Source organism: Symphodus melops (assembly GCF_947650265.1).
Source record: "Symphodus melops genome assembly, chromosome: 6".
In the NCBI taxonomy this organism is placed as follows: Eukaryota; Metazoa; Chordata; class Actinopteri; order Labriformes; family Labridae; genus Symphodus; species Symphodus melops.
The window spans coordinates 18,100,548-18,119,479 of NC_136696.1; the positions used below are offsets into that span (position 1 = coordinate 18,100,548).

Here is an 18,932-nt window from a genome sequence, read left to right on the forward strand (position 1 = left end):
CTATATTCTGCATCCTGGTACTTCTAGGTCTTTATGACCATTTCCTTTTTACTTTTGGTGCCCCTTTCCCCAATTCCATCCAATGAACTTTTTCTACCATTTAAAATATATATATATAACAAAAAGTTGTCCCAAAGATGTTTCTGAAGATTTACGTCAGTCAACGTTGTCAAACTGTTTATTCAGATGGAGTCTACTCTGATGCATTTTTTTTTTTAATGCTGATTTGATGTTTACTTTGTGCTGATGACTTTGAATTCCTTGTACATTGAAGTTCGTCTGTTTGCTGTTTACCGATTGTTTTTCCATAAGAAACCAAAGTGATGACCTTCTCTTTTCTCCAGAAATGTCAGCCCACGCCTAATCCCAAACGTTGAACCTGTGAACAAATGCATTGTGGTTGAATTAATGATAGGAATGTGAATTTAAAAAAAGGAACCTGTAGAATTTAAAACCCATTTGCTGTATTTTAAAGAGAGCAGGTCTCTCGACAAAACAAAACGTTTAAGCCTTATCTGATTTGTCTTTTTTTTTTTTTTTGATCTCGCTTTGTTAAAAGGCTCATTCAATGGCTTCTCTGAAACCACCTCTTTTGTTCTGAGGCTGGTTTGTTTGCTGAACTTTAAGCTAATAAGCTTCACTTCATTTGATCATCTTTTATTTCCTGTTCTCTTTCTTTTCAGCAGTGTATTGCACAAGTGATGGGTTCAGAATAGTATTGGGCACTTCACTTTCACGTATGTAAATCTCTGTGGTATTGACATGTTCACGGTTAATCTGTATCACTTAATGAAGTGCTAAGCTTTTGTTTTACAGCACTAAGTTTACTCCAATTTTGTATTATTATACCACTTGTAAGACTTTATATTCAATAAAAAAAAAGGCTGACTGAATGTGCTGGTGCAGGTGTTCAAAAATCAAATCCCACTTGTTGTGGTAATCCCTGCTCAGAATAAACTGCATACATGCCAGTCATATTTATTGATAGACGGCCTCTCTCATGCTGCAGTTTCATAACAGAGCCATCAGGGGGAGGGACTTCTGCTGACACAAAAGCCTGATAGTGCTGCCAGAAGTGCCAGAAAACAACAGAGACACGAAAGGAACAGTTTTGTGTCCGAGCTGGAGACATGAGAGCAGAGCAGCTGTGAGAGACGTGCATGTTTAGATCATCAGATCAGCGTCTGACAGAAGGTAAGGCAGAGAGTTTCTTCACTGACAAGAAACTACCAGATAGAAAGTTTTAGTTTTCATCTTGTTTGCATCTACTGTATGTAACTGTTTACCCATAAAATACAAGAACAATTACCATTCTGTTCTGTGACATTTAAATAAGAGCCAGAAAAATGTTAGATTTTATGGTTGCAAGGTAACTGCTGCACATCAGCCTTTTTCTTATCAATTATTTCACAACAGAAGCACATTTCAAAGATCCTTCCCTAATCACCAGTAATGCTCTTTTTTTTTTTTCTAATCTTTTACGTTTTCCTTTACATGTTTTATAACCCTGTATGAGTTGAACATTTAAATTGAATCTAATGATAAGCATTTAGACTTGTGAAAGACGAACATAGTTGTTATGCCTTTTGTCGGCCACAGTCTGGTGTGAAGTCTTTGTCAGCAGCCAGGTGAAAGTAGGTACACTCTGATAAAGAATGCTTTATAGCAAGCTGGAACACGCAGTTCACATTTTCTCTTCTACAGTCAGAAATGAACAGGAACACCTCTTTGCATCTGCAGGGCTGGACTTGGAGAAAAGGGAAGCGGACAGGCTTTGGTATCCAGGAGATAAACTACATCAATGAAGACACTTGGCATGGCGGTGTTCAAGCAACAGAATGTGGAGGATTTCTATGACATTGGGGAACCTTTGGGAAGGTGAGGTGTCTTGTTGAAGCTCTTTAATGAAACATATAGAAAAAGATTCTCCTTACTACGTGTGAGTCAGAGAGTGATTCATCCCCACAGTGGTCCTCGTGTGTTCTTAGGTATGCAAACAGCTGGCTTGTTTAAGCACGGACTGGGGAGTGTCTCTGTGTTTAAGTAGGCTGAAGTTTACCGTGAGAGATAGAGTCAGAGAAAAGCGGGTCCGGGCACGATATGTTTCAATCGAGCTTGAATTACTCCTTTTGCAGGGGCTGATTCAGCGTGATGTGTTGAAGTGCATGTTGTGGATGAGCGTGTGCAGGGCATAAATCAAGGAAACTGCGCCCTCATGGGGAATTAAATTAAGGTAGTTGGACAGGTGAAATTAGGATTGAGGAAGCTGTAAATCCATTTTTGCATGGGAGGACAGTTTGGGCATGGGCACCGCTTGCTAACAGACAGAGAGGGTGTGAAAGGAAGATGTGTGACCTATGACCTCACACACTGTGTCGAATGATTTACAATGCAGTTTATTTTGACACACCCTGTAAGGACAAACCAAGACCTGCTGATGAAACATGAGTTCCGGCTGCATTTATTCAACTAGACGACTTCACTGTGAAGTTTTTCACATACCGTAATATTGACTTGATAGATTGTGGAATTAAAAGACTCAGAGGCAATTATCAGAAATGATGATGGCAAGGCAAAGCAACATTATTTGTACGGGACACTTCATACATCCAGACAATTTGCTTCACAGAATCATTTTCATGACTACAAGGAACAGAAATACAGAAAAAAGGACATGAAAAATTATTGGATTATTAAAATGCTTCATTCACATACATGTTATTATCACAGATGATTCTCCAGCATGATAGCATTCTGAATAATTTAGGTCAACGCTAGCATTGTTCTGTTTAAAAATCAAAAGTGTTTTTAATTAATTTTTCTTTAAAAACCAATAGACAGACAATCAACAGAATGATTTCTTAACCATAACAATGCAATGAGTTACTACTTTTAACCCTTTAAAGTACTTTAAAGTACTTTAAAAGTCTAAAAAATCTTCATCTTTAATCAAACCCTATATATTGTCTATGAAAGTTATTTAAATGTCTGGTTTGAACATTCAGAAGTTACTGAGCTGTGAGCGGATCTATTGAGCTGATATTTAGCACCTCTGTCACGACAAATAGAAACTTTCTGTGGTTAAAAGCTGTAGCTCGAAGAGGAACTGCCTTTTTCTGTTGTAGAACATGTCTGAAAAAATTCTCACCAGTTCACATGCTGGAGTGTCTGCATCTGTGTGGTTGTGACAGCTCTGTCACAACCACACAACCAACCAACTCTGTATTTTGTTGTGAAGGATGCAGCCCACCCAACACCCCACCCACTCGCCACACTTTTTGACAGCATCATGGGTTCTGACCTCTCTGTTATACATCACAAAGGAATAGGTTGTCCCCTTAAGAGGCCAGGGACATTTAACGGGGGAGGGGGAAGAAACTCATCTGTGTTGACTGTTTAAAATGTCCTTTACTCTGTGGAACTGTTGAGACATTCATTACTGGAAAGTCAATTCATCATTCTGTCCACATTGACAGATTTTAATGTCAGATGGCCACACGCAGATGAACCAAGTGTTTCTTTCCACTTCTGACGGAGATGTTTCGGTAAACCGATCTGTGAACAATTCTGTACTTACCATGTGAGCTGTTTACTCACACTGTTCTTAGCGTGTGAGTGTTGACACCCATAATGACAGACAGTAGGAAGTGCCCACCCCACCCACACACACACACACACACACACACACACGCGCGCACACACAAAGACAGGTGGACTTTTACATTAATGAAGCTCAAGGCTAAGCTAAGGGAAAGGTCTCCTCTGCAGATGGTAAACCAAGCCCCTCTACATTTCAACAGCAGCAGTGTCTTTTTTTTTTCTCCATTTTTCATCATAAGGACTCTAACTTTTGTGACTTGGCTACTGCCTTTACGAGATGTTGCTTTATCATTGGCTATGAATGAGAAAACGTCACCTTTATGAGTCATCATCAACTAATGACAAATGTTCACAGGATACACAGATGGATAGGAAGTGCCATTGTCTATACATGCCTGGACAAAAATAAAAGGCTTGTAAACTTCCGCCTTATTTTGAACACGCTACTGACATCATTGGTGGTTATGAATCCGTCTTGAAGGTTGTGGGATTGTGTTTTAAAGAGGCTTACGTGAAGACATTCTTTATTCCCAGAAAATGTATCAAACTCAAAACAAATAAATAATCCTTTGACGTCCTTTAGCATTTTTAAAGAAGCATAACAAAGAAAAATGACGTGTTTGCATCCTCTACAATCTGCAGAACTAACATCAACCAGAACTGTAGTTAATTTTATTTAGCACGTTAGTGATTAGTAATTATGAGGGGAAACAAAGAAAGTAGGAGGTGTCCGAAACACACATTTATACAACAGTTAGGCTTGTCATTCAGTGCAGGTTAGCATGTTAGCATTCAGCAGAAAGCACTTAGTAAATCCTCACACCTCAAATGTCTCATTCCAGCTCAGCAGTGTGTCCTGGTGAAGAATGCCTCATGTTTTTTATTTGTAGAAATACTATGTAAATGTGTGAAGGAAATAAAAAAGAGAAATGTTTTCAGTTTGCAGAAGTTGGTTGACTGTTGACAGGAAGCAGGAGAGCGAAGACACACGATGAAGACCCCAGCCTTCACACTGAAAGTGTTGAAGTGAAAAGAGTGGACAGTGGCGGGGCAGACAGGTGCTAAAGATGAACACAGTAAAGTGCAATAATTCCTCAAAATGGATTTACTGTACAACAAGTATCTATAGCACAGGCAGTCGGCATGCATGTACAAGGAGGAGAACAAGAATGCATATTGGCTCTGAGGAACCGACATTCCTGCTGTTCAGCAGGTGAAAAATGTGTTTATTCAGTGCTGCTCCACAGAGGGAACTCCATGTTGACCTTTTTGGATATTCCCTGAGTTCGCATTTGATAGCAGGCATCCTGTTTCAGTTAGCAGACACCTTAGTTCTCCACTTCGCATACAAGTGGGAATTAATACTATCCTGAACAGTTCATAGATGTGTTGAGATTTCGCACACCCAAACAGAAAAAGTGTCTATCACATGATGTGTTGAAGCTGCTTTTCTCATTCGATGCGCAGATGTTAGGGATGGTCAGGATTGGGCTCGGTCATTATGAGCGTCGCTTTTCTTGTCACGTGTTCCTAGAGGTTGTTCAGTAGGGAAATATGTTTCCAGCCTGGACCGGCGCCTCTTGTCCGAGCATTCCTCCTACCTTGTCTCTGGATAATGACCTTCAGCTGTTGAAAGTGGAAACTCTGTGGGGAGATGGCACTTTCAGCCTCACAGGACGGCTTAGAGCTAAGACAGACTGCACGCCTGGCCCGGTGTGTAATACCACCTCCAGCATCCCTGCTCTTTCCCCTGTTACTCTGCACTTTGTAACGACACTAGAGCATAGCCCTTGAACTGACATTTTGAGGTGTTCACTTTTAACGAGCGATCCACAACACTGACCTGAAGGGGTAACGCTGTTCAGTCTTGTTTAACAGGCGTAAATGTTGTTGCGACTGTTATGTGGCAGTTGTTCCCCCCAGGCTACTTGATGCATGTTTACGCTGGAGGAATTCATTGAATGACTTCCCCTCCTCTTCACTTCACACATTGTCCTCCTCATCTGCAACTGGGTCGGCCTTTCAGGGATGTTTCAGGGGTGGACATGTCCTGTGAAGAGGACAGATAGAGGGAGCTTTTCAGATTCCTCCCACCATGTCTTATTTTTTCTTTGCACAGAGTGTATGTGTGTCTTCTTGAATACTATTAGCACAACCCCAACATGTTCACACTAAAATATGATCTCATTTTTGTTTTTATAACCCTCATATGACATAAATTAGCTTAATACGAACTTCGAAAACTCCCTATTATGAGAAACACCTGTTTATGCAATCCAGTACAGCTGCCCTGAAATCAGAACCTCCTGATGTATGAGAGGTCACTGTCATTGAAATGTTAATATTTAAACTATAATTTGCTTAACTTGATTGCATAACTTTGGATTTCTCCCAAATATTTTGTCCCGACAGTGAAGCAGTCATACGCGATTTGAGCTTAAGTGGTTCAAGTTCACCTCAGTTTTGTTGTTTTTGAGTGAGGCAACTAAGCTAACTGTCTCAAGGGAGATGCTCCCTGATGTAATTGTATAACTGTGTAAGCACAGGGTGTGCCTCAAAGAGAGCAAACTGGCTCAACAATCCCACACTAATGCAGTAAATGAAAGTTTTAGTAAATACCTAGAAGGGTTACTTTGTATTTTATCCATTTGCAATGATCTGTAAAGGGCTTTTTGTAAGAGTAGACTGTCATATGAAATCAGCATGGCATTGTGGACTGTATCTTTATGTTTTGGTCAGCCTTTATCCCTCATATACTCTCAGCATTCCTTCTCCCCTCTCTTTCTCTCTTCCTCCTTCATCTAGTTTGGCAGAGAGCTGGAGATCTAGATTGTGGACTGGGACTATTCTTAGCCCACTAGAACCCACAATGAGAGTGGACATTGACTGGACAACCTCTCAAAGTCACCCTGAAATCTCTGTGTAGACAGATATGTCCCAAACATATGAAAAGCCTGCCAGTGTTTATCGGTTTCCTTTCTGTGTCTTCTTCACACTGTCTAAAAATACAAATGTGACTATGTTGCATTGGAGAATCTACAGAGTAAACTATTTACATACTTGACTGTTCCTATTCTCTCTGTCAAAGATAACATTCATCTTCCTCCACTCAGAGACTCCTTGTCAGCTCTATCAATGCGCACGCCCTTGGCACTCTCTGTGGCCCGTTAATGAGGGATCACTGACTAAGTGGACTGTTTCATGATTGTGAATGTAAAGAATAAGCAGGTCAACACACAGGAGCGGGAAGTGTGTAAAGCAGCAAGGCTTAGTCAGGTCTGAGGTATAACAAGTGTTAGTCTGATAATAACGTCATATCGGCCAAGCACGTTTAACTTGGAAACAGTGCCGGAAAATGTTTGTACACTCAGCTTTCATTCTCTCAGTGCGTCAATTATGAAAGAAATGACAGTGTAGCTTTGTTAGGGGGCAGTTTACTTGTGGAGTCTACCCAGGAAGCAGGAGTGCAAAGATACACATTTAACTGTATATGGTTGATATGTTTGCACCTCCTCCTGTTGTACAAAAGCTAAACCAGAATTTCCCCGTGGCAGGTGCTGACATGTATTTAATCTAATTAATGTTTTTAATTTCTAATTTTCTAATTATTTTATCACAATTAGATTTGTTAAATACATGTTATCACCGCTCATCCACAGGCTCAATTGTGTAATGAAATGCCCAGTAACAAGTATAAACAATAGTCAACTGAATAATGGTCTCCAGACCACACCTCTGTTGCAAACTATTCGGAATTTTGGGATTTTTTCAGCGGATTGATGCACCAAAGGAGGCTTGAAATTTGGCAGGAATGTTGTTTGAGTGGGAGGACAGCAGCTCTGCACTCACAGCTGGCCTGTCTGATTGTTCTGTTTGTTAGGGAAACAGGAAGTGGTGGACTTGTCACTCTACCTCAATATTTCATCTCCTTTCAAAACAAGACTGTCTCAGACATCTTTGTTTATAATCCTACAATAGCCTGTTGTAAATTGCAAGGAGCCTCATTAAAGAAAGCGTGCAAAATAGATACAGAGAGTACAGCAAGAACACGACCGTAACAACAAAACCTGAAAACTACTCTTTTGTGTTTGCAGTGGGCAGTTTGCAATCGTCAAACGCTGTATAGAGAAGAGCACGGGCATTGAATTCGCAGCAAAGTTCATCAAGAAGCGGCAGAGTCGAGCCAGCAGACGTGGAGTAAAGAGAGAGGAGATTGAGCGGGAGGTGATCATCCTGCAGCAGCTACAGCACCCCAACATTGTAGCGCTGCATGATGTGTTCGAGAACCGCATGGATGTGGTGCTTATCCTTGAACTGTAAGTCACTGCATGATTGAGAAGAACATTTCACATCCATATGCTAAGACATCTACAGTATGATTTTATTTTTTTATTGAGTAGAATAGATATCATACACCTTTAATATTCCAGGTCAGTGCTTATCAAGGTGTGTCTGTGTCTTGCGAGTTTATTTTTTGTAAACGTAGTTTGTTGAGTACGTGTTTACTGAAAAACCTTTTGCCAGGGTCATGTGTGACACAAAGAATCAAAGGTCTATCACACAGTCAACAAGGCTTGTGTTGAAAAGGGGCCTCATCCTGGGACCAGAGAATGCCTGGGAACATGGAGGGCACAATTAGGACTAAATGAAAGCTCACAGCAGGGTGAAGGGGAAAAACAGAACAGTTCCCATTATATTCAGGATTGCACACTGTGCGTTATTCAGCCAATAATGTTTTCTTTGTGTGAATATAAAAGCACATCATGTTTACTCATTATAATAACTGCAGCCATTTTCTTCTGACATTACCCTGATGCAGGATAATTTACCTGACAAATTATTATCATTGGTTATTTTCTTGTGTACTCAGCAACTGAAAAAGACAGTTGCCACTGACAAAGTGGAGAGACACTTGGCTAAATTTCAGGTTGAAGCAACGTATTTCATTACTCATTATAAGGGAACAGCTAACATTAGCACTTGAGTAATTCCTGGCTAATTTTACGTTTGCTATAAATTAAAATGCATCTGTAATTCACATCAAGTTTGCTTTTGTATTGTATCAAGTGACATTGTCAAATAATAAGATAAGCTATCAGCTACTTCCCAGCTCACAGTCATAGCTTAAGTTTAAATGCTAACATTAGCAAACTGTTATTGGCTAAAGGTTTAGGACATTAACTAACATTTAACTAGATAAACAGTTAAGCTTCCACAAAGATTTTTTTTTTTACCAATTATCATCATTTCAGTTGCTTATTAATTGAGAAATGTCAAACTGGCAATTATTTTTTTAGCTAAATTAAAGCTGTATAAATTACAACCTAGAGGCGAGGTGTAATTGCACCACTGATATGCCTAAAGGGTTTGAGCTTCCCAACCAAATAGGCAGGGGTACATTTCCACCCTTTGTACAGAGATGATGAGCTGCAATCTGGTTAAAGGACAAAAATAAAATGTTTTAACATCTTTTAGAAATGTTCTTGTGAAAAGGTTTAGACCTATAGTGACACATGAGTCGGGCAGACAGACTGATAACAGACTCAAACTGTTACGGCAAAACAAACATATCCAAGGCATCCTACACCAGTGCACCTAAACCCTTAACTCACTTAAGATAGTGTTCGATAGTGCCCATGTTCCTGATAATCCAAGCACACAGGATGAGTGCGTGTGTGCGTTTGTCTCTGTGTTACAGTGTGTCCGGAGGAGAGCTCTTTGATTTCTTGTCTCAGAAGGAGTCTCTTAGTGAAGAGGAGGCCACCCAGTTTATCAAACAGATCCTAAACGGAGTCCAGTATCTCCACTCCAAAAGAATCATACATTTTGATCTAAAGGTACCAAAGAACCCCGTCCATGTTCTGTCGATCAATGTTTGTTTTGTTTTGAGGATGACATACCTAGAACTGTACACGCAAGCTGGAGCAGTTCTTCAATGTAAGTTATATATAGCAGGTGTCTTATGTACGTGCCGGTAGAGTCTGAATCACAAATCCTTCCTGTTTTCTGTGGCAAAGAGCCACAGACGCCATGAGGTTATCTCCCCAGAGCACAGTCACCCACACTGCTCTCAGAAAGTCAATGTCCTATTTTTTTCACTGCAGCTCCTCTTTACTTTACTTCGTTTATTTGGTATTTAGGGAGCAAGAACATTCAATGAAGAGCTCAATTCAGACATGCCTGATGCCTTGACCCTTTGTTTACAATGACAGATTTGTGCACTCATTTGTGCTGAATGTTGTCTGTAAAAATCGCTCGGAGGGTTTATCAAGGTAATGTGACCGTCTATCTGAGCTGCAGATCCTGTGACCTTTGGGCTTTATTGAGTTATTAGGCTCCTGGGCAAAACAGTTAAGTCTAAACTTCTTTACATCTGCAAAATGATCCTTCATTGTTTTAAAAACACCTTTGACATTTGAGTATAATTTTCTCATTTGCTTGCAGTGAGTTATATGAACATATTTATATCTGTGTAACAGCTGAATGTTAAAATTAAATCTTCTAGCTGGTAATTTACTTATGTTGCTGCTAGAATGACAATTTTTAAACAAAAAGAAAATCCACCTGTAAGCCCCTCTTATTCATGAATGAACATGTTTTATTAAATCTTAAGATTACAGATTGCTTTCAAAATTAAATGTTGCTGTTTATAAGGGAAATGTGCTGAACTATTTCGATAAAGTTTTTGGTTTGAAATAATAACTTCCTGTCAAAACTTAGACCTCCCACCCTCCTAAGACATATTCTCGCACATAAAGCATTGATTTATTATTTTTCTGAACTAACGTAATGATTGAATAAAGAAGAAATATGTACATGAGCGTACTTTTTTCTTACTTTAGAGTAAATGAAGATTTTGTTCATTTTGGGCAAGGCCAGGCCAGCTGTTAAGCTTTGTTCACGTCTATAATGAGTGTTGTTAGCAGGAGCATCTTCGAACTCTAGGGAGAGAGCAATGATATATCCAATAGGTTGAATCATCCTTTAATGTTTTACACTAACAGGTCTAACTGTATATTGCAATGTTTTTTTAAATGCTTGCACATAAGTCAGCATTTACCAGGTAACTTATTTCACTCAAAATTATTTATGCACCACTTACTCTTGGTATTAGTGGAAACCTACGGACAAATATGAGCCTGTGTTGTGTTCTTTTTGCACTTCAGCCTGAAAACATAATGCTGCTGGACAGGAATGTTCCTCTACCCCGTATAAAACTCATAGACTTTGGACTAGCACACAAAATAGAAGCTGGGGAAGATTTCAAAAACATTTTTGGAACCCCTGAATTTGTTGGTAAGTGTTTTTATATCAGACATGTGTAGGCCTACAGTGTGGTTTACAAGGGTGGATTAGTGTTTGTGATGCAGAAGTGTGTGCTTTCTATTTTCAGCTCCAGAGATAGTCAACTATGAGCAGCTGGGATTGGAGGCAGACATGTGGTAAGAGCCTTTAATTATCTCCGATGCTGCTGCCTCTCATACAACAAGCTTGAGAGTGTAAATTGGAATAACCTTTTGCTGTTTTTTATAGGAGTATTGGAGTCATCACATATATTCTGTAAGTAGAGAGGATTCTCAATAATTAGTGGGAATTTTAATGTTCCGAAAGAGTTATTAAGGAGAGCCTAAGTAAATGTGTGAATGTCGTTACAGATTGAGTGGAGCGTCACCGTTCCTCGGTGACACAAAGCAGGAAACACTGGGTAACATCTCGGCCGTGAACTACGAGTTTGACGAGGAGCTCTTTAGCAATACAAGCGAGTTGGCCAAGAGCTTCATCAGAGAGCTCCTGGAGAAGGACACAAGGTAAAAGAAGTGACAAAGAAATGTCAAAGGTCAAGTCCAATAATTCAAGCACAGAAACAGAGCTCTTGCTTCAATAAAGGTTAATGCATCCAATTAGCTTGAAAGGCCAGTCTGCAAAAAAAGTCTAGAATATAGATTTAGCTACATTACTTTGAGTACAAAATGTGAAATATAAAAAGAAACAATTGACAATAAACTTATTACTACAAGCTAGCAAACTACTCAACTCAACTCAACTTTATTTATAAAGCACTTTAAACAGCCGTAGCTGTGACAAAGTGCTGTACATACATGAAGAGCACATAACACTTCTCTTTCTTTGTTCTTGTTTCTGCACACGGCATTTCATTTCAACAAACCACAAGAAACCATACGTTGTATTCATGTGAAAATGAACACGAGTCTAAATGTATTCTTGTGATGTTCACATTGACCTCTCACTGCCAGGCGTCTGATGGAGTTGTTGGGATGTTTTTACTCAGCTGCATTTTCTCTGTCTCATTATTGCAGAAAACGAATGACAATACAAGACGCCCTCAATCATCACTGGATTAAGGTATGTACTTAATTCACATCTTTTTGAGCATGCGTTTGTATTCTTCATAACTACCGTCAACGACATGTTAAAATGTTTTAACAGTGTATGTATGTAAAAAGCAACATTCAGAAAGGGATGGTGTCATGTCAGAGGAATGCCCACTAACTTTTGACGTAATTGAAAACACACTTGATCACACTTGTATATTGTTTCTATTTTTGCGCCACACCATTACTTCAGCAATATTTATTTCAAACCTTGACCTATCACGATGCTTTGCTCCACTCATCTTGTACAGCTGATTTTTGCATTCTTGTGCATCACCGTGTCATCGAATTAAAGAAAGATTTCTTTAAGACAAATGATGTCTTTAACAACTCCTGATGATGAAGATGTGTACTCCAACATCAGCTGCTCACATGCATGTGAATGGTGTCTTTTTGCTGTGGAGTTTTTTTTATCTTGTTTGGATACAGGCATGAAGCCAGGACACACACTCAACAGTCTGTTGTTTTTGGCGCTCTTACCTGCCATGGCTTTTTCACTGTCGGGTCACACACTAATCCTACAGCTTGGCCACATCTGCTGGGATTTTCAAGGCTGTGTGTGTTTTCAAGATGCAACAATGAAAAATCCTCTCACTCAGTGTCCTCCCCTCCACCCTTCTGTCTGAAGTCCTGTAGCCATATCGAAGAGGAAAGCGCTGCTCCTGTGATGGAGAAGAAAGGGGAGCAGCTGAAGACAAGGCGTTTAAAGGACTACACCATCCAGTCCAACTCCAGTGTTCCCCAGAACAATACATATGCAAACTCTGAGCATTTTGCCCATGTAGTGGAGGAGGTCAATCTGATAAAGACAGGGCTGTCAGAGGTAACAGGAGCCAGACGCACCATACAGGGTGATATAGAGGCACTACTCTCAATCTACAGTTACAAGGAGGCCTTGTACAAGGAGGAGAGTGAGATGTCAAGGAAGAAGCTGTCCCAGGTTCGCTACGAGTTCTGTAAAGTGGAGGCTATGAGGATGCTGCTGCAGGACGATATGAAGGCAATGGATGCCAGTCTGGAAACCATAAGTGGGAAGTACAGTCAGAGGCAGAATCAGCTGGACGCTCTGAGACAGCAGTTAAACTCTGAGCTGCTGTGGCTGCAGGGGGTGATGAGCTCTGTGCATCCTGAAGGAGCCAATGGCAGCATTTGCAGCCCCAGCCTGAATACAGACATGAAGCAGGCATTAAAGGAGCTGTTGCATCCGTCTAGCCGGAGGGAACTGTGCCCTGAGCAGCCATTCATAGAGTCTAAGAGCTAAGAAAAACACGTTTTCTATACATTGTTTTCCAGCAATGCAAACTTTTGAATGCATAGCTGTGTATTCCTTATGTTTTCTTTATTTAAATATTTACATCAAAGCTATGGGAAGAGGAGAGTTACCTCAGCTTGGCACAAGGACTTGAAACAACAGTAAACCATTACCTTCATGCTTAGAAAAAGGACTGTCATCACTCCTGATGGTACTAGTAAACACATCTGGTTACCTCTTACCAGACTAGCTGTTTTTCAAAGCATCAAAGCATAAGCTAAGCTAACCAAAGCTAAGACAATTGTGTTGATTTTTTTGCTTGTCTAACTCTGACAAAAAGACAGAGTTACATGTATTTTCTACTTTTACTTTAAGAAACATTATGTATTGCACAATACTAAGAATATTCTTATATTGACATCATATTTATGGAGCAGTGTGTAGAATTAAGCGAACTCTATCTTTAAGGTTGCAGGTTAACCAACTGAAGTCTGTTTTTTTTTATTTTTCTGGTGATTATTCATTAATGAATAATTAATTTATCTTGCCAGTAGATCACTGTAAATCTTACACGGGTCCATTTACAGAGAAATATTCACCTTTTTTATGCACTGAAGTTGTTTCTTTCACTGGTTAAGAAGCTTTAGTGAGTATTGTACTGTAAGGATACTGAAATGAAGTTGAATCTAAAAAATGAATGTATTTAAAATGTCCTGGTCAGACAAAGACTGGATAAAGCAGTATTTCTTTGTAACAATGTTAATGTCATGTTTATTTATTGTTTCACTTTATCACATTCTGCTTTTCAAGAGTATTTTTTGATGGTTATCCATTTGTGAAGTTACGGTATAGGTCTTTTTTTTGTCCAGGCAGTTTTTCATAGACTTAAATTTGCACTTGTGCCAAAGTTTAAATTTATTTATTTAAAAACAAGTTGGCTTTTCTTTCTTTCTTTCTTTCTTTCTTGGAGATGTTCTATAAGCTGACAGGAAACAACACATGTGATAAGATCATATTTAAAAATGTGTCAGTTCCTGATGCACACAGTGTGTTCAGCATTGCAACAGAAAGTCACCTATGCACATTTATTACTGTTGTCTAAACACTGAAATAAATATTTATCATATAATGTTTTCCATTCTAGTTTCTGATGTGATGTTTTTAGTACCTCAGTATACAGAGTCTTATTGATACAATTCCTTTTTGCATATTTAATCATCCGACATTGACATAAAAACTACTTCCTCTGCTGTTTTATCCATAATTGTGTCTCCGCAGCCTCTGAATCCCAGACAGGCCATGGTGAAGAGGTTGTCCGTCGTAAACTTGGAGAATTTTCGGAGACAATATGCCAGACGCAGGTGGAAGGTAAAGTACAAGATAAGGATATTACAATGGTTTCTTTACAGTCTTCTTAAAAAGAAAATGTTGCTCTTGATTGATCTGATAGAAATTATCTTGTAATCATCCAACAGCTGTCATTCAGAATTGTGGCTCTGTGCAACCACTTAACACGGATCATGAAGAAGGGCCACAAGCTGGCTGAGCCTGATGGGGTAAGACACACTGTTGTATGTGGCAATGACTGAGTCTGGGTTTAAACAATACTTGACATTTGATGAGTTTTTCACAACATATATTTTCATATAGAAACTGCTCTGTCTTGAGGGTAAAAAGTAAGTTACTGTCAGCAGGCTATTTTCTTGACTTGAAACATGTCTAGCTCTGACTTTTTTTGAGACAATAAAAAATCTCTTTCCAGCCAAATCTCCTTTTGATGAATGTTAGTGTGAAGTTAAATTTTGATATAATGTGCCAGACAATTTCCAGTAATCTGTGATTTCCCAACATTTTGTAAATCTGGGATTTCAAGGAATCTAATGGAGAATTTAGGATATTACGCCTCTTGGCCAAGAAATTCTCCATCACATAACACATCATAATCCCTTGAATTTGTGTGTTGTACAGAAATACAAATTCATAAAAAATAATACAAAAAAGTCCAACGTTTCTGAGAGTCAGAGTTGCTGTTCTGTGGATTATGCTACTTTCAGTTAGAACCAGGTTATTGTTGGGGGTCTTTTGCTGGCTGTATAGTTAACATATATAAAGATAAGCGTTTTTTATCAACAAACTCAAATAGATATATTTTCCAAATATCTACCAAATCAGCTATCATGCAATCTGACCACTACACTGTACTGCATGGATCACATTATGATTTTGAGCTGGTGATTGTTTGGGTGCTGTTAGTCTACTTTCTTACAATAATGTGTATTTTTATTTTATAATAATTTTAAGTGTACCTGGTATAAGTATAAGCACCAGTAACTACACATGCAAAAGCTGTTGTACATATGTCTTTTTTTTTTCAGAGGGATTGTGAAAGCGACAGAGAAGAAGAAGAAATCCTGAAGAGGAGACCGCGTCCCAGAAAGAGAAGCAGCACTTCCTGAGAGCAAATTGTGTCAGTCAATGATGTTCCGGTTGCAAAACAATGGCTCTGAACCTATTTGAGGCCCACTTTGTCGTTCACTTACTTGCTGCAATAATCAGCAACAGTGTGTTTGCTGTAAATGTAGGAAACAAAGTTTTCATTTATCAAGGCAAAACCTGCAAACACACATCGGCTGTATGTTAGATCCTTCCTTTAAATAAAACTCAAGACAACCATTTCAACCATCTAACTGGATCGATGTTAACGGGACCTGTGAAGCTTATGTTAGAACATGAACAGAAGGGCAGCTTCTTCCTCTCTCTCAGCTGGTGCTCAAGGTACAAGTGAATACATAGAGTTAGTTGTTTGGTTTTTTTTAAATGGCGGTTTTGACAGATAAAAGGGTAAAGCACTTCAGGGTAACAAGATTGTAGCAAATCTTACTTACATTGTGTTTATTTGTTATTTTTCACAACATACAGCGATGCCTGTAATGACCATGTTTACCATTAACCTCTTCATTTTCATTTGAAATTATTCACATGAAGCCTTAAACCTTCACTGTAATTACTTAAAGACTTTTTTCACAAAATGTAAAGTGCTAATAATGAAGCAATTGCATTTCATCTTATGTGTTTAAAAATATACAGTATGTCCACATGCAAAAACTTTGCAGATGACTTTTTAAAACCATTCTCTGGCCCTGATATATTTTGATGTATTTATGTTGTAAATAAAAAGCTCTCCCTGTTTTAAATAAATATTTCTTTCTGAAAACTTTTATAAACTGTCAATTGAAATGTTGGTTAATAAAATGATGAACGCATATTTTTTATCTGCTCGTTTCTGTAAAGTTACAATTCAAAATTCAGTCTGCAAGATGCTCTGAATGATTGTTGGTGGTTGGTTGTGTCTGAAACTGTCTACTGATGTACTGCCATGCCATATGTCTATAGATTTGTGACTGTTTTAAAGTGAGATGCTATTTTGCATAAAAACTTCATAACTGAGGAATCATTTTGGATGTAAACAGTGAAATATGAATATATGTATATGAATGAGTTTATCATTTCGCTTAAACAGATTTTGGCTGCTCTCTTGTGTGTTATGTCAGCGTCCAACTGAAATGAGACTAAAACAGTGATTAAAAAACATTATCAATCCCTGGAACATCAAGGACCATAGTTGTGATAGTGTACTTATTTATCTTCCTGCCATTAGTCAGTTATTAGTTCCACAAGAGTAATTTTCTATAGGCCCAGCTGGGCTGAAATATTTTGGAGAGATAATATGAACTAAATGCATTGTTGGCGGCCAGTGAGCCAATGTGTGCCAGTTCCATTTGAATTGTAAAAATAGACTGTTTCTCTTTCTTTCCCAGTGTGTCAAACTCAAAAAGGCTCATACACGGAATAATGTTGTTGCACTTATAAAATGCTCTACACTACTACAACTGACTTTCCAAAATGTTTAGTCCAAAACAAAAGAACAGGCGCTGCCTTGTTTGAGTTGAACTCATTTACCATGATAAAAACTTCATTTGTTCAGCACTGTAAAAAAAAAAATAGATACAATGTGATAAACAAGGACAACAGCTCAGGATAATATCGGTGGAACAGAGCAAAGGGAAAAGTAAACAATGTAATTTTTTATTTAAATACTTTATTGATACCACATAATTAAGATGCAGTAGAGAGGTGTAAACTTTCCTATAAAGACATTTTAACCAGTGAAAATGACAAAACTTCCCCAGAACAACAGACACTATGAAACAGATGACAGTGGTGAAAAAATGTAAACGAATGATCATTCATGTCAACTTTACATTTTAAGGGGCATATTTTATTCTTTAGATAATCAGATATCATGATGTATTTCTCAATTTCTCTGTCATGATCGTATTGTTATTTTGGGCCATTTATCACTGATTATATCTTAAAGGGGACATGTGATGGAATATGGGACACATATAGGAAACACCCACGTTGACAGTGTTTTTGAATGTATTTGGGTAACCTGAGTGTCTACTGACCCACAAAATGTGAAATAAACCCATCCAGTCCTCTGTTTGTGGTCTGCATGAATCTTATAACACAGGGAAAAATGTTCAGTTTCAAATTTGCTCTCCTTTTGACGTCACAGTGAGATTCTGGTAAATACCCTCCCCTCCCCCGGTGTCTTCATCCATGGACTCGCAATTTTTATTCTACTCGGAAAACTCAGAAGTGGAGCTCATTGCATTTAAAGAGACACAGATATCCATCCCTATTTCAGACTAAATTACTAAAGTAAAATGACTACAGAGCTGACAAGGTTATACTGACAGCATCACCATTGACTTACATCTAATGTCCTCATGCACACTCTCCAGTTGTCCAGTTTGTTTTTGTCAATGACAGCTTCTGAGTTACTGGCATAAGATGAGAGAAAACATTTAGAGAATGCCAGTGTCACCCACCGTATCCAGTCTGATGGAGTCAACCTCAGGGCTGGTGACTGTAAATATTTCTCCCGTGTCTCACTGAAACATGAGCTGACTCCTTTGTAGCGAGGAGAGTGTGATGACATGCCTTCCAGTCAGCCCTTTACAGTACAGATAGTTTGTCTCATGTAACCGAATCATAACTGGTATGCTGGGATCAATGTTGTGGATGAGCAGGGATGAGGTTAGGGGATGATGGGATTCCAGCAGACTTACTGTATGGTGGGATGAAGTGATGGATGGGGCTGTTCACACCGATGAATAAGGAGTGCTGTTAGAAATCATACACTGTATATGAGTAACACAAAACCAAAGACTCATCAAAAGACATGTCTGAGAAGTGGTTATTTACACAGAGATAGGAAGCCAAACTGTATTATTTAATGTAGCGTATTCCACATATCAGTGAAAGTTTTACTGTAAATTAGCTTGCCTTAAAACGGGAAGTGTGAAACCATCATTCACAATGAAATCATCACAATTAAATACAGGTATTAGACTCTTTAAGCTCCACTCTTATGACATAACTGCATTGGCTCCTTTGATTAAGCCTTATTGTTGAAGAATTGATCTATGGAGCCACCTAGTGGACATAACACAGACATCTAGAAGAAGAGTGCAGTCGACAGGAATAGTTGGGGAATAGTACTGAAATGAAACCCCAGTGTTGCTAAAAAAAAAAAAAAAAACCCACAACGACACAAGATTTAAGATGAAGTGACTGATGTTCAAATTACTTTTTGCAATTTAATCATTGCTTTCAAAAAT

General features: G+C 38.7%; 2 protein-coding genes across 3 annotated transcripts; both read left to right on the forward strand.

The window, feature by feature from the left end:
* The first annotated feature begins 1,078 nt into the window (after window positions 1–1,078).
* dapk2b (death-associated protein kinase 2b) lies at window positions 1,079–16,443 on the forward strand. 2 transcript variants are annotated; one of them, XM_079346419.1, is made up of 12 exons: window positions 1,079–1,194; window positions 1,741–1,878; window positions 7,695–7,916; window positions 9,299–9,437; window positions 10,767–10,896; window positions 10,994–11,042; window positions 11,134–11,160; window positions 11,256–11,408; window positions 11,919–11,964; window positions 14,524–14,613; window positions 14,721–14,801; window positions 15,621–16,443. In XM_079346419.1, exons 2-12 carry the CDS (start codon window positions 1,802–1,804, stop codon window positions 15,699–15,701), a joined length of 1,095 nt encoding a protein of 364 aa, XP_079202545.1. In that variant the 5' UTR covers window positions 1,079–1,194; window positions 1,741–1,801; the 3' UTR covers window positions 15,702–16,443. The 2 variants fall into 2 exon arrangements, with proteins under 2 accessions (XP_079202545.1, XP_079202546.1); XM_079346420.1 differs by lacking the exon at window positions 1,079–1,194 and adding an exon at window positions 3,477–3,545 and having other exon boundaries at window positions 1,767–1,878.
* On the forward strand, window positions 11,977–13,536 carry LOC306825589 (death-associated protein kinase 3-like). The gene has a single exon (XM_079346421.1). It carries the CDS (start codon window positions 12,376–12,378, stop codon window positions 13,252–13,254), a length of 879 nt encoding a protein of 292 aa, XP_079202547.1. The 5' UTR covers window positions 11,977–12,375; the 3' UTR covers window positions 13,255–13,536.
* Window positions 16,444–18,932: the final 2,489 nt, after the last annotated feature.